This window comes from Diospyros lotus, chromosome 1 (genome assembly GCF_014633365.1).
Source record: "Diospyros lotus cultivar Yz01 chromosome 1, ASM1463336v1, whole genome shotgun sequence".
Classification (NCBI taxonomy): domain Eukaryota; kingdom Viridiplantae; phylum Streptophyta; class Magnoliopsida; order Ericales; family Ebenaceae; genus Diospyros; species Diospyros lotus.
In genome coordinates this window covers 41,699,364-41,714,860 of record NC_068338.1, presented here as the reverse complement: position 1 = coordinate 41,714,860, position 15,497 = coordinate 41,699,364, and the positions used below count along the sequence as shown (strand labels likewise).

General features: G+C 34.9%; 2 protein-coding genes across 3 annotated transcripts; both read right to left on the bottom strand.

Moving 5' to 3' along the window:
• Positions 1-3,990: 3,990 nt before the first annotated feature.
• LOC127789020 (COP9 signalosome complex subunit 5a-like) lies at positions 3,991-10,584 on the bottom strand. 2 transcript variants are annotated; one of them, XM_052317765.1, is made up of 7 exons: positions 10,105-10,584; positions 6,918-7,199; positions 6,625-6,772; positions 6,324-6,406; positions 4,615-4,692; positions 4,398-4,499; positions 3,991-4,149 (listed from the first exon to the last, which is right to left on the bottom strand). In XM_052317765.1, the coding sequence occupies exons 1-6, from the start codon at positions 10,510-10,512 to the stop codon at positions 4,410-4,412; spliced, it is 1,089 nt and encodes a 362-aa protein (XP_052173725.1). In that variant the 5' UTR covers positions 10,513-10,584; the 3' UTR covers positions 3,991-4,149; positions 4,398-4,409. The 2 variants fall into 2 exon arrangements, with proteins under 2 accessions (XP_052173725.1, XP_052173717.1); XM_052317757.1 differs by having other exon boundaries at positions 3,991-4,499.
• A 973-nt stretch (positions 10,585-11,557) lies between these two features.
• Positions 11,558-14,623, bottom strand: LOC127789012 (uncharacterized). The gene is made up of 2 exons (XM_052317744.1): positions 14,199-14,623; positions 11,558-11,954 (listed from the first exon to the last, which is right to left on the bottom strand). Exons 1-2 carry the CDS (start codon positions 14,514-14,516, stop codon positions 11,835-11,837), a joined length of 438 nt encoding a protein of 145 aa, XP_052173704.1. The 5' UTR covers positions 14,517-14,623; the 3' UTR covers positions 11,558-11,834.
• Between the last annotated feature and the right edge of the window lie 874 nt (positions 14,624-15,497).

Genomic DNA, 15,497 nt, shown 5'->3' with positions numbered 1-15,497 from the left:
ATTTTACAATTTTGTTAAGTTATTCGTGTCGAGCAGTATAACATTTACCCTACATAAGCAAATTAAAAGAAAATGGCATATGAATTTATTGGGGCGAAACCTACACACTCACCTCTATATTATTCTTGCATTAATTTTAAAAAAAAAAAAAACATCATCTTATTAAGATTAGAATTTACTATAATTTCTTGAATTTAGGGATTATTTTCTTAAAATTTAAACTTATCTAGTTAATTAAATCAAGAACAGGTGTTGGACAAATAAAATATATTTTTTTGTTAATTAATGAAAAAAAAAGGTATTCTTGGAATTTGCATTCTTTCGCAGATGTTCCACACTATTAAGCCCCAATAGATGGTGTAAGAGGTAAATTAGGAAATCTGATAATCCTTAATTTCGATCTCAAAGTAACACTCAAATCATAACGAAACACGCTTCAAAAAAAATCGTCAAGAGTATCAGATTATGCCTTTTTTGAGGTGTGAAAAAGATATTCTATTTGACACAAGAAAATAAAGATGAATAGCTAGAAGCCTAGAACAATGTTTGGCACCTGATCACGACGAAATTAGTGGTGTGAATTGCTTATATAATAAACTAATTAATTACATATACTTAATTTGTAGGAATCAAATAATTGATAAAATGGACTCTAATATTTATACACCATCCATCAGGCAACTCCATATAGCAAAAGAATATGTCCACCAAGTATTTCCAATTTCATATATTCAACACACTTGGAGCTAGCAAACACTACGATAATGGGACGTCTATGGGGAAGAACATATATTATACACTGACAGTACCCTCGATCTCATCTCTCTGCCGCTGCACCAAGGAGACATAATTTTAACCAAAAATATCAGAAGAATATTTTTCCCCAACAAATCATTCTATAAGAAGAAGTATTCGTTCAAATAATTTCTGTAATAATTGCAAATATATTATTGTCACAAGCTAGCTAGTGTTCCCTATCATTTCAATCTAAATTATTAAAAAAAAAAAAAAACAATCAATAGAACAAGGTGACAATAATATATATATTTGCAATTAATTACCTCGATATTTAATCTCGATCGGAAGTGACGTGAGGGGCATCTTAATTAGAAATAATATAAAACGAAGACACTGATGATGAGAATCTCAAAATGTTCTTTGGAAGTACATACAAATATATATATATATATAATTAATTCATGGGCTCGCTCAGTATAGCCTTTTGGAAATTAATGGACTAGGTGATCATGAAGAGGATCGAGAATTTATTCTGCGTAGCAGCAGGCGTATCTATATATCTCCATCACTCAGGAATTAACTTATTTATTTATTTTAATAATACTGTATATAAATGAAATGATCGAGCACAATTAATGCCTTTCATCAGAAGCCGCCAATATTCTCATTAATTATTCACCGATCGATCGGCAGTCTGTGTGACGTACGTACGTACGACCCAGTTGAAGCCATGGCTAGATTGGTCGCCTGCAAGCCAAGCCTGTCTTTGCTAATTAGGTGATACATATATTTTATAAAACCATTTTTGTATACTAATTATATATATATATATATAATCTAGCTAGTCACGTACAGTACTTTGTCTGCTAATTCATCGTTAAAGGAAACCCTAACTGAGCTTGAGCAGCGCTGGTGCCAAATTATATTTTCAGCTCATGCAGCAGGCCAATCAGACGACGGTGCATGAACAAGCTGGCAAATGCAGATCACGACGATAATCACAAGCTGCGTGAGGAAATGAAATGGAAGAATATTATGAAGACAATTGAAGATGGCGATGGATCAATATCATCAAGGAATTGGAAGCCACACCCTCGCAATGGCATATACTGTCCAGAGGGCCATGAGAGGGTGATGGAGGATGTGCCGGCCGGCGCCGCCTCTTTTGGTGACTGCACTTATTGGCTCCGCAATGTGGACGGCGTCGACGACAATCGCTGATCACTTCCAGTCCGCCCTCACATTCCTTACGATGATCTCTAATTACCTTTGGTATATATATATATATATATATATATATATATTGGTTTGATAAACGCGTTGAGAATAACGATAATAATATATCTTTTTTGTTTTCATTAAGTTATAGATAATAATGTCATGTTTTGAACTATATATTTCTCATATAATATGATGCATGTTTTATTAGGCATATTAATTAAAAAATAAAAATAATAACATAAACATTAAATTTAATATCTTTGTCTCAACAAACTTATAGGGCCTTTGATGAGAATATTGTGCATGATTAATGAATGAATGATTCAGCAGGTAGTAGCATTGATGATGAATTTTATGAATTGTAATTAATTTAATCAATTGGGCAAGCTAGCTACGAGTTAGTGATTCTAGTGAATTAAATGTCACACTCACACTAGTGTCTGTGAGAGTGTTTCCATTTTTTTTATTCTGATAAAAAGGGAAGTGAATCTTTTTGGACTATATATTAACCATATATTATAAATAAATAATTTCTCAAAACTTCATATATATTTTATTTGAAATTGATATTCTTAGAAGAATAATTAGCCTGCGAATAGAAAATATATATCGATAAGTATTAAAGATGTAAACCATATTAGATTAAAATTGTCACCTAAATAATCTCTAGTTTAATCTATCACACTAAAAATCTATAAGATAAATATATTAAGACTATTATAATTTTGTATTTTGAGTTATGTTGCACGGAAACATCTCATAGGAGTTATTTCTTCATTTTCAAAACGTTTTTTATTCTTATTTCGGACCCTATTTATGATTATTTTTTTTAGAAAAATGTCCATTTTCACGTTTCCATTTCTTATCAAAAACGTTTTTCATTTTCATGCAACGTAGATTTTGAGCACGAATTATAATAATTTGACAACAGGAAGTTTCAAAGTGTGTGACTAGACTAGATACTCGGGACTCGTGACAATTTAAGATAATTTTCATGTTTTGCTAGTCTAAAAATTGTATGAATATATTTGAAAAAATTTGTAATTTTTTATACAAAATTATTGATTAGTGAATTATCTAATTAGTGGAGATTTTGGACATAAATATTGAAGTATGGACATAAATATTAAAATCGAAAATGATGTGGGGAGACCCAATGCTAACAAATGCAATGCAATGATTAATTTTTTTTTTTTTTTTTTTTTTTGGGGGGGGGGGGGAGGGTAAGTGATGAAATTTGGTCTAATTTAGATTTAATTCGAATTTGAACTCCACCATTCTCATCGACTTATATGTAGATTTAACTCAGATTTATAATTGGGTTGGATGTGGATGAATTTAGTTGAATTCAATATTAAATTAGATGTATTATATAAATACCTTACTCCATCCAAAGACATTTTTCCAAGTACCATCACTTGCAACAAAATCAAAAACATGGTTCATAGATTTAAATTTTAGGGTAAATTGAACTTAATTTGACCCCCCAAGATTTCACTAAATTACATTTCATATCCTTTGTATTTTGAAAATTACACTTATTTCTAATTCATGGTATGAAATTCGTGCGAGTATATATGTATGATATATTTTGTTAAACATAAATCTAATAACAAGAGGGTTAATGCAATTTCTAATATATCAGAGATACTTCTTGTATTAGGCATGTTAATCTTAACATTACAAAATGAGTTTGATGTCATTTTGTGTGGATCCGTTTTTGACTCAAGTCTAATTAATTTAAACCAAACCTATTAACTTAGTGTCTTTTTCAAGAAAGTTAATATGTTATGAACGCATTTAATACCAATATATACAATTGCATACCACTCAGATTCATTTTAGTTTTTTATGGCTTACATTATTTTATTATTTTCCAATTGGCTAGGTTAATTATTTGTTTCCTAGTTAAAAGTTGGACTTGCAGAAGTTTCATGAATTTCTTCCCCTTTTTTTACTAGTTGAATTTCTGTATTAAATGTTTATACAGAGGCTTTATATGAACAGCGCCATAGAGAGAGAGAGAGAACATAAAAGAAATTCCCAAGTTAGCTTTTACTCAGAAGAGATTCAAGAGAATGTGATATGCCTCTCTGTCTGTGTACAAGTATAACAAACAGTGGCAGTGGCAGTGGCAGTACACACAAAATCTTCCACACACGAGTAAACTAAATCGTACCATCCCTGAATCTGCATAAGCATTAAATGAAGAAGATTAAATGACAATTCCTAAATTTCTAGGCTCACATGGAACCACACCATCTAGTAGACTCCCTTTGCCATAATCAAAAAAGGAAGCCACCCACCCTCATTCCCAATATATAAACTCAAAGAACATAAGGATTTACACCAACGCAACGGTTTAATTGCAAAATTTATGTGAGAATCCGCTTACAATTAGACAATAAACTTGTTAAAATATTCGAAATTTCCCAAACCTAACAACTCCATCAGCTTTCAACCATGGGTTCAGGGTCAGATACTTCCGGTTGAGACCTGCTTACCTGACGAACTGAGTTGAACAGTATATCCTTGATGACCTTAAATGAAGGAGAGAAGGCGTCAAAGATGAATTACGGACACCAGAACAAAAACAAACATATAATTCATTCAATTTGGAAGGAAGACTGAAATAAAACAAAAATGGCGGATAACCTGTGACATTAGGCCATGGACCTGCTCAACTGTTATCTTTGCACTATCTCGAGTAATCTTAGCAAGTTGAGATTCTTCCTGCAAGAGGGTATTATTGTCCATTAAGAAATTTTATGGACTGACTGACAAGGAAGCGATTAGGAGGCATAAAAATTCCATCCATCACATAAAATTAAAAATCACATCATCTTTGCTTGTTTGTTACTCCAACGTCGTTAAAATCGAGATTTTAAGTGAGATCATAAGGGGTTCATGAAATCTGATCGTAAAATCAAATTGTAAAATAGTAAGATTTTACGAAAAATTTAAAATACTCTTTAATTTATGTAAATATATATTTATAATGACATATTCCTTATTATAAATGAAATAGATGCACATATTTCAAAATTACTTCATCTATCTATTTCAAAAATATTAAATAATATAAAATTTTTAAATATTAAATTCATCATTCATTCATCCATAATCAAAATTTCAATCAACAAACATTACCATCGTCATCAACAAACATTGTTAAATATAAATAAAAATACTAAGTCATAAAAATAACAAATATTGTTAAACTTCTACATTATGTCATTACACTAATTAAGTTATCAATACCAAAGAGGTATATTTATTTCTTACTAATCATCAATCTTAATATAAAATTAGACCCACCCATGATCTAATTGTGTTATATTTAAGATTAATTCTGAGTTTGCACTTACTTGTATGTGTAGATAACAACATCACAAATGAGAATATACACACACAAGCATAGCTACACAACACACTCACTCAGCACACCAATTGAACGCAACACATACCTCAGCACAGTGCACACACAACATTTGATTATCGAACTTAGCAAAACATAGTCACTCTCACTCACATACCTGGGTTGGGTTTGATTATTCGAACTTTCAAGGAGAACGAAAGAAGAAGAAATGCCAAAACAAGATCGACAACGATTAGGGTTTGCAAAAGGGCACAAACAGCGAATGCAACAAGCACACAAACACAATGTCGTTTAGGGTTTATAGAATAACCAAAATAGGAGATTGACAACGATTGTGTATATATATATATATATGTTGGTTAAGGACGAAAATATTTTTATTTCTAACCTCAAAATTGTGGGCAAAACTAAACTTGGTAAACTCGTAAACTTGTAAAATCGTAAACCCAAACCCAATAAACTCATAAACTCGGATCGGTAAAATCGCAGACTAGGGTCTGATTCTATAAAACTCGATCCTACAAGCAAGTTGACTCGTTTTATGCCTTATGACTCGTAAACTCGCAAAATCGTACGAGTTGACTCGCGATTTTAACAACAATGTGCTACTCTCTTATACATAGACTGCTTCAACCCTGCTCACCATGAGAATCAGGAAATACAAGCGATGTGAAGCAACTTATCAATTCAAAAATCAAAAGGTGGAGCAGTAATACAAGTATCATTGGGCAGTTTATCAATTCCAAGCAGAGAGCACAATGCTATGGCGTATAGTAGATCCAGGATACTATCATTGGGCAGTTTATCAATTCCAAGCAGAGAGCACAATGCTATGGCGTATAGTAGATCCAGGATACAGCGTATTAATATATTAAAGTTCACAAATTCCCCAAAACAATGGAAGGAAAGATAAAAAAGTAAAACAAACATGTAGGAAGCAAGCCATCCAATCAAAGAAAAGATGGTTAGATTACCATCCACTGACCTCTTTCTTCTTTTGAGGGGGTGCTATTAAGGGTCCAAAGCGAGAGTGAGCCAATTGATTTTCAGCTTGCTCCAGCTTCTCAGCTGCATGATATAAATGATCATTAATGTACTGATAAATATTAATTTTCCACACATCTAATTTTGAATGAACATCAAAACAGGTCCACTCTTCTCAAGTCATAGGCAAAATTTAGCCACTGCAGTATTTCAAACTTACTCCATTATACTAGTTCTGATAAAGAAAGTAGTATTTCAAATTTGCACCATCATATTAGCTGTCATCAACTTTATAGATATACCTAGATCAGAAATTTGTCCTGCAATGTAGTCTTTGTTCCCAAGCAAAGGTGACGAGGAAAGAGTATTAACCCAGTATTTATTCCATAGCAGATCCAAGAGGTGGCTATCAAGTGATGACTTGAAATATGTGATATCCAATGAATAGTACTGCCAAAAGACAGCCAAATCAGGTCATTCAGCTCTAAAACATGATCCATGAGTTCGAGAAAGAAGCAGATATTAAGTCACCCCACAAAGCCATCCCACACCCAGGAAAAAACAAAGGACAACCACAGAGGAGAACAAGCCAAACCTGTTTACAGTGTACACCAAAGTCTTCAATCTTGTTTAGTGGGATGGTCTGATACTCAGAAACAGGTTCATCTGGTGGCTTGTATCCTTCTGGGTATGTTCTGAATGCTCCAATCTCTACTTTTCCAGCTGACACAGTCCTTGTCGGATCAATAACAACTGCCAAAAACGGCTCTTGAAATTGTTGATTGAGCATTTGTGTAGAGACATCAATACCAGAAAGCCAACATCCATAACCAGGATGAGAATGGTACCAACCAACCACATTCTCCAACCTCCCCACCTATATCATGGAATTCTTCATGAGAAAAACCAATGATAGATGGTAACACAATAAGCTTAGTTGTGCAGTGAAATACAACAATATACATACAAACATATATATCCAACTATGAGAAGGAAAAAAATTACTATTGAAGCCCTACAATAACATCACCAGCCTAAATCACACCCGCTGGGGTCAAGATTACATGAATTCTAACTCTCCAATTGAACATTATTTAACATCACCAGAGAGAATTTTTTTTTTTTTTTTTTTTTTCAGGCAGGAAGGTGGGGAGTAATACAAAATCTTGAAAAAAGTGCGCTCACTCTCAGAATGGATGATAGAGCCTGATATTTATCGATTCAATTAATCATAGCTCCCAAGATATAATTTTATATCAGAGAGAACTACAGTAAAATAAAAAGTAAAGAAATAGAAAAGAAAACATAAACACATTAATTTGGATTAGACAGGCCAGACAACAAACAAAAATATACATTTATATATATTTACCCCATACAAGTAAAATAATTAGAATACAAATAGGGTTTACTAGTTATAAGGGTACTACAGAAGATAAGGGCACAGATAGAAATGGGTGGCAAGCTAAAATTAATGTAGCTGCACCACATGGTGAGATAAAGGCTTGGTACGTTATTATACAAATAGGGTTCACTATAGTGCATCCAGATAAACTGCAATGGCACTGAACTCTATGATTCATAACTAACAATTACGTCTATAGATATAGCATTCATGCAGATATTACGTAAACATGAAAAAACACACAGGGACACATAAATAAAACCATAGGTTCAGATGCATATAGCATCTTTGTGTAAAATCTAGGGGCCTGTTTAGATGTAGAAAAAATTTCTAACTTTTCAACTCCAATTTTACAACTAAACAGGCCCTAAGCCTTACATTTCAAAAACCAATAGCATTCATTTTCTGAAAACTTAGAAAACATCTTTTTATGTTTTCTTATTCATGGTACAGTGTTGAAAAATTAGAAAATTGAAATTTCTACTAATTGGAGTTTGCTAGTTGATTCAATAGGAAACTGGAGTTGAAAAATTAGAAAATGATCTCTACAAATTAACAGGCTCTAGACTTCTCATACAACATAAACTCAAACGTATGCACGAACACCCGCAAACACACACACGCACGCACAAACTAAATACTCAAGTAAATAACACAAAAATGAATATTGAATGGCAAAAAGTCAACTCCTCATAATTTGATCACTAACTACTGCTCCTTTCATATTACTGAGGCTTCAAGGATAAACAACATTCAAGAACTAGTTTACACACATAAAGGTGAAACCATAATACTTTGACAGCGGTTTCAAAGAAATAGAAAATTATTCAAGAACTAAACTGGCCCACATTATAAATTTGAAACCATAGTACTTCGACAATGATTCCAGAGAAAAGGGAAAATAACTAGATATACAAAGAAAATATCAAGTTAAATGTGAAATCTGAGCATAAATGAAAGAAACAAAATGAAAATGCAAATAACATAAAAAATATTCAGGCAATACCATTCCCGAGTTTGGACTGCAATATAAATCAAATAAGCTTCTTCAAGAAGATAAGCACTTCTAATCTCCAACATCAACATAAAACTGACAACAATTTGCAGACTTGCAGTTGCTACAAACCATCCAAAAGAAGAGGTACCAAACTTAGCAACTAAAGGAAGCATATACTAAATAATAAGATAAGACAGTGAACCAAATGCAACAATTGGAAGCACAAAATACATTACTTCAATTTGGAATTCAAGGCCATCCTAGAACAAATTCTGGACCACGTTCCTCCAATTCCAGCGCAAAGTACAAAACACATGGCCATGAATATAGAATCCAAGGCCATCAGATATGGATTTTGAATTGCACGCTTCCAATTTCAATGGCAAAGCACAATTACTTCTAATCTCAAGCATTACTTCTAATTTTTCCTAACAAAAACCAACAATCCAAATAAGCAAACAACAAAAGTTTTCTGGTTTAGGGTTTCACAGTGGATAGAAAGCTTTAAGTTTAGGAATTTGTTCATGCTCCCAATATTCCAAACAATAGAAACAAAGCACTCAAAGACTATAAATTTGTTATTCTTTTTATCTCTTTACAGGGAAAAAAAAAAGAGCCTCGAACTAGAGTTTTGGCGAAATCTATGCCTTTGGAAATTAATGCCATCTTAGGACTGCATGCCTCCAAAATTCCAAAGCAAATAACAGATGCCACTATGTCAAATACTTAATAAGATCCATCCTAAAACAAGTAAAAAAACTTTACAACTAATTTATCATAATCAAGATCAACTGGCCAAGAAACCAAACAGCAAAGAAGACTTCTAGCAAGGTCTTCTCAAGAAGAGGAGTAGGAGGAGGAAGCAGAAGTAACATCTACCCACTCTTAGTATGGGAATTATCAGCCATACACTGTGTAAATCCTAGACAATGGTCTAATCAGTAACCCTAGATTTCACGGCCAAATATTACATCTAATTTATTGAAATCACAATCAACTGTCCAACTAACCAAACAGAAAACAAGCTCTTATCCCCTCCATCACAGCCCCTTGTTTACAGGAGAGTCAGATTTTGATATTTTATTTAAACTGCATGATCCTTTCCTTCGCTTTACAGAGGAAACAAAGTATAAGCACCATTAATTTGAGGTTCTCCCATAAAGAAAAAAAATAAAAAGTATATATAAACCTAGGTCTCACCGTTGAAATCACCTAGTCTCCTCGGCCAAACATTTCATAATCAATTGTAATCAAAAGCAAAATTTCCAAATAAAGGGGTACCGAACGTGCCTTAAAATTAGGTTTCCCAGAGTACATAAAAGGATCAAGAAATTAGGAGAATTTAACAAGAAGAGGCGTACGTGTACTACTAGGGTTTACCTGCTTGTTAGTCTGGGAATAATCAACCATGTACTCGTAAGCATCGGCCTGAGCATTGACCCTAGTCTCGGTACCTTCGACGGGCAAGGCGAAGGCGTCAATAACGATGATGGCATCGCCGTCGGTCTTGCCCTGCATGAGGCCCATGACCTCGATGGTGCCACCGGAGCGGGCATGGACGACCATCTTGAGGAGAGCGAGGGCGGAGATCTTGACGCGCTTAAAGTAGTGGGGGTCGGTGGCCCAGGGCTTCTCCTGCTGGAACTTGGCCTGGGCCGCCTCCTCGTAGTGGAAGATGGCGTCGGAGTCCGCCGAGGACGACGGAGTCTCCATGGTGGTGATGTTGTTCTCGAGCTCCCAGGTCTGTTGCGCCATGGCCGCCGACGAAGAGAACGGGTAGGGCTCCATGGCAATCGGACGGACTGGTCGATTTGGGGGAGAAGTGGAGTGTGCTTAAAACTTCTAAAAACCTAGGAAATAACAGTCAGATGTAGGGGGGCTGTTTGGCATTCATTTCTCAAAAAGATTATTAATTTTGTGTTTATTTTCGTGCAAAAGGACAATCAACGACTGATTAAGTGAATATTAATTTTTGCTTAAATTCGCATTTTGAATTAAAATACTTTCATAATTTCGGCATTGTGAAAGAATTTTACAAACAAAATTGAAATATCGGTATAAAACAAATTAAATAGATTAAAAGAAAAATGCAATGAAAAATGAGAAAAAAATAAGTAAATTAATTGTACTCACAGATGCAACAAAAGATGGTACTTTTATACAAAATTTCTACAAGATTACACTCCGATGGACATGGAGACTTAAGAAATGGTGATATTTTCACTAAACCAACAATTTTTGTTACTCAAATGGATAATAAATCTAGCTGCCGCTGGACTGGAAAGTGGAAGCCATTGGACCAATAGGTCAATGGCATTAATCAATTAATGCTAGGCTGAAATTGCTATTTGAGACATTCTAATACCTGTACGTAATAACCCCCTAACAATAGCTTAATTTGTGTCAGTAACTTCGAGATGTTGTGGCCCTCAAATAAACACAACATATAACAAATTATCTTTGAGATAATTGAATCAAACAATACTTGTTAATAACCAAAACTCTGCCAAACCAAACCTTACAAGTGGGAAGAAAGAGCTAAATCTAGCTTCTAGAACTAAAATCTAGCGATCATATAAATAATATGTCAGTGTCAATCTGATGGATCGTGAATTTGATCTTCGCCCTGCACAATAAAACAAAATCTTACAACTACAATTTATTTTCCCTTAGCGTAATTGAATGCACAAGTACCAAGGACCACGCAAGGACAGTCATCCTAAGAAATGGCTAAATCTAATCTTATTTATACATTTAAAAATCCCTTAAAATATAACTATCTATTTTACCAAGAAAAAAAATTAAGAAAAACTAAAAATTGCTCGGAGAAATAGAAGATAAGCAAACTAGAAATTGACAGTAACTTGAGAAATTGCATTACATGGCTTGGCAAATTCAGACCAAAAACACCAACTAAAACCAAAATAGGGCAAGCACTCATGTCATGCATATGGGAAGAGACTTGCAAGCAAAAAACTACCTACGTCCCATGTAGATGGATCCTAATTCCTATTGGTATCATTCATGAGTGCCGAAACCCATTTACAAAAAGAACAGACTCGTGGATGAATTCCAAAATCGAAATCCATTCTCCTGCAATAGGCAAGGGCTCACTTAAGGAAGTGAGGGTTGATCAATCCTGCAATCTCAAGAAACCCGACTCGGTCTCTCCCGCCAAAAATTTGCTTCAGCTTTTCATCACAGATTATGATCTTCTTGTTCTCAGGATCCTAACAATGGAAAGAAAACATGTGTGTCAGCGCATAATTGAGAATGCAGGCCAAGATTAAGCCAACTGCAATGTAATTGTCAAATCATAGGAACATACACATTAATAGTATCTTGGATGCTGTTCTAAATTAATCACGGCTGTTATTTTTTCTGGTGTTGTCAAAAGGCCTAAAAGTTGGAAATCAGCCCACATTCATTTCTCCCATGGGATAACCCAACAGCCAGATTGACAGCAACAAATCATAAAATAGCTAACAAGTTGGTTTCGAGACAAGACAAGAATTAAGTTACTGCACATTTCAATTTATCAAAAAGATTGCACCCACATATTGTGGCTACTTGTATTGGCACCAGCATCCACACATTTTCTTTGTTGTTATTGTTCTTTATTATAGCAATTTCAACTCATGAACCACTTTACTCCTATATAAGCAATGTTTTGCAGTTTCTTCAGATAGAAAAAAACATCATGACATCAATGGTAACAATTATCCTACATCCTCAAAACATTATAATTACAACCAATAAAAGATCTATCGTGAAAGGAAACTGCAAAACAAACTTAACCAGAATAAAATTTAGGACTGGTTAACTAATTCAATATCCTTCAAGTGTATTCCAAAAATAAGCCAACTATTCTTATCTAACATGAACAAGCACAAGGCAAATGGTGGACAAACACAATGGCACACTTCAAATTAGAAAATCTGCTCACAGCAGCTAAATTGTAAATGCAACACAAATATTCTGCAGACCATTTCAAAGACAGCTGAAAACTCGACATCATAAACAATGTGATCCACTTGATGGGTTAATGGCATATATACAGGTTAATAAATGCAGAAGTATGTATATATGTTAAGTATGACTTTTTCCCACAAAGCAAAAGCACAACTATATTTATCCACTGCACTAGTAGCTGCTTCCCCTCTCACAGTATTTCTCAAAAGGTTTCACAATTCCTGATTATACCATCTAGGGACACAAGTTACTTCAGATGTATGCAATTTGTAGAAAAATTACAATAATAGCAATCCAAATCCTTAAATCCCACTAGGTGGGTTGTAGAAAATTTACAAATGAGGAAAAAAATGGGATTAATAAAGCAATTAAACATTGACTAGCACCTTTTTGGGATGAAATCTAAAGCAGCAAGATACCAAATAGCAAGTGCCTCTGTCTACTTGATTATTTTCTTCACAGGCTACACCAGTGTTTAAAAAAGTGTGCAGTTAAGTGCAAAGTGCAAAGTGCAGAATGCTTAAGGCTTTTTGTGTGAAGCCCAGCAACTTTAGCTAAGCATGATTAAAGTGCGCTTAAGTTGTGCCTTTTGTTAGTGTTATGCCCTAGAGCCATAGAGGAGTCTATGTAAAACATTATTTTACAATGAGCCTTTTTTAATACATATTTGTATGATTGTTTGATAAAATCCCTAGAACGAATGCAGTATAGAGGAAATCAAAAATATTTACGATGGTGAATTTCTTATTATACAATACAATGCTCTGAAATATCCCTAGTGGTAATACTATCAAGACAGGACATTGACAATGCAGAAAGACTAACACATGTTATGTTCTTTTTCTTGTAAAGAAAAGTAACTATACTCACAAGTTAAAGTGTGGCGACACTTGAACATGTAGATGATTGTTAGGGAACAAGTTCATTGGATGACTCGCCAAGAGAATTCCATATGGAGAATTCCATATGTATATGGAGAATTCCATATAGTCCATATGTCCTAACAATGACTTATATAACCAATGAAAGGCCCAAATAGGAAGGGGGGAAAAACTCAAACAAGTAAAAACAGAAAAAGAAATTTTCAAAGACACTTCGACAATATAAACTCATCCAGCAGAGAGATCTGTAATCGTTAAATAGTGCTAAATTTTGAAGCAGAGTAACAAATAGACTTTGACGTGAAACTGGACTACAAAAAAGCATGTCCAAGTTGAATATGCACAAGTAGAGGTTTAAATGTTTAAAGCTCCGACCGTATAGAACTTCCAATAAATCAAGAACATATTTACAGACACAAGATTAAATGATTAAACAAAACAGAACGAGAAAAAACACAGAAAAAAGGAGGGGGGAACCCACGAGAGAAAACAGTTGGCCTCCAAATATTTACGGTTTCAAAATGCTTATAAACGGAGTAAGCCCTAATATTTACAGTGTGTGCGTGCGTGCGTGCGTGTGTGTGTGTGTGTGTGTGTGTGAGAGAGAGAGAGAGAGAGAACCTGAAGATTGTGTTGTTTGATGTAAGCCCAAATCTGCTTCAGGGCTTGGGTGCGAGGTATCTCGGGTACACCGTCGAGGAACGCCCGCATTTCCGGGGACACTCGCCGGGGCTTCATGATCCCTCGCGGCTCTCTCTTTCTGGTCTCGGTGGCGGGCTTCGACGCCGTCGCCAAAGTTACCATTCGCACCGCGGGCAAGCTAACCGGAGACTGAACCCCAAGCCGAAGAGAACACGACAAGGAAGATGAGGCCGACTTCATCAACGGCGCCGTCTCGCCGACCAAAAAGCCCGAAAACACATTCAAAGACACGGTCATTATGTCCGAGGATCTCTCCCTCTCTCTCTCTCTCTCTCTCTCTCTCTCTCTCCCTATCTGGACAGTGAGCAGATAAGAGCCGGGAAGGGTTTTCGATTCGATTATGCTGTGCTGAAGTTGAACCCCCCGCCTAAAGCTGAAATCCAAATTTTGTTTTTATTTTTATTTTTTAACTTTTTTCCTTTTGGTACGAATAATTTAAAAAAAAAAAAAAAGACTCTATCCGTTGCTGCGTAATGAAATGAACAAATGGAGGGCCTCCATCCTTGGACCGCGGGAATATCAATCAGTAGACGCCGAGAAGCCCTTGTCGGTATAGTAAAGATCTGTTCCGTTCGGGCCGGGCCAAAATTCTAAATAAAGCCTGAGCTCAACCGTGGGCCATGAAATGGGTTTCCCATAGGCAGGACCCGCCACCACTCCGGGCCGCTCCATAAGTCAAGCCCTTTCACCCAGCTGCACATATCTTCTAACGGTATACTCAAAATTTATTAGTGTAAATTTCAAGTATTATTTTTAAATTTTATTTAAATCATGTTGATTATTTTTAGTACTTTTAAAAATAGCATAAATCTTCTATAACTATAACAGATTTTAAGAAATGATCATTTTGTCCTTAATATAAATTAATTCCTCTAATCTTTCTCTCCCCTTCTCCTTCCTCTCGTACTTTCTATCCCTTTCATCATCTTCCATACAAAAAATGCAGGTGGTCTAGCAACAACTGTTGATTGGCCATCATTGCACCAAACTCTTTACTGCCTCTTTCTCTCTTTTTCCCTGTTCTTTTACTCTCCTCTTCTCTCTTTCTTTCTTTTTTAAGTCATTTGAAAACTGAAACTCATCTATTTGAACCTTGGTTCAATCGATTGGTGGGTTTGTCGAAGATGGTGGAGTTCTAAATCTGTGGTGCCTGTTGGCGAGGATAAATATGGCTCAATGAGTCTCTCTCTCACTCTCTCTTCAAATATAACAAGCTAA

Bases quoted from the DNA above. Each gene is read 5' to 3' on its own strand.
- LOC127789020 (XM_052317757.1), bottom strand. From the start codon at position 10,512: ATGGAGCCCTACCCGTTCTCTTCGTCGGCGGCCATGGCGCAACAGACC. The intron at 6,407-6,624 runs GTATATCTATAA...TATATCATGCAG, and splicing joins AGGACAAATTTCTGATCTAG to CTGAGAAGCTGGAGCAAGCT. The intron at 4,500-4,614 runs GTTATCCGCCAT...CCTTCATTTAAG, and splicing joins TCCATGGCCTAATGTCACAG to GTCATCAAGGATATACTGTT.
- LOC127789012 (XM_052317744.1), bottom strand. From the start codon at position 14,516: ATGACCGTGTCTTTGAATGTGTTTTCGGGCTTTTTGGTCGGCGAGACG. The intron at 11,955-14,198 runs GTTCTCTCTCTC...TTCCATTGTTAG, and splicing joins TCAAACAACACAATCTTCAG to GATCCTGAGAACAAGAAGAT.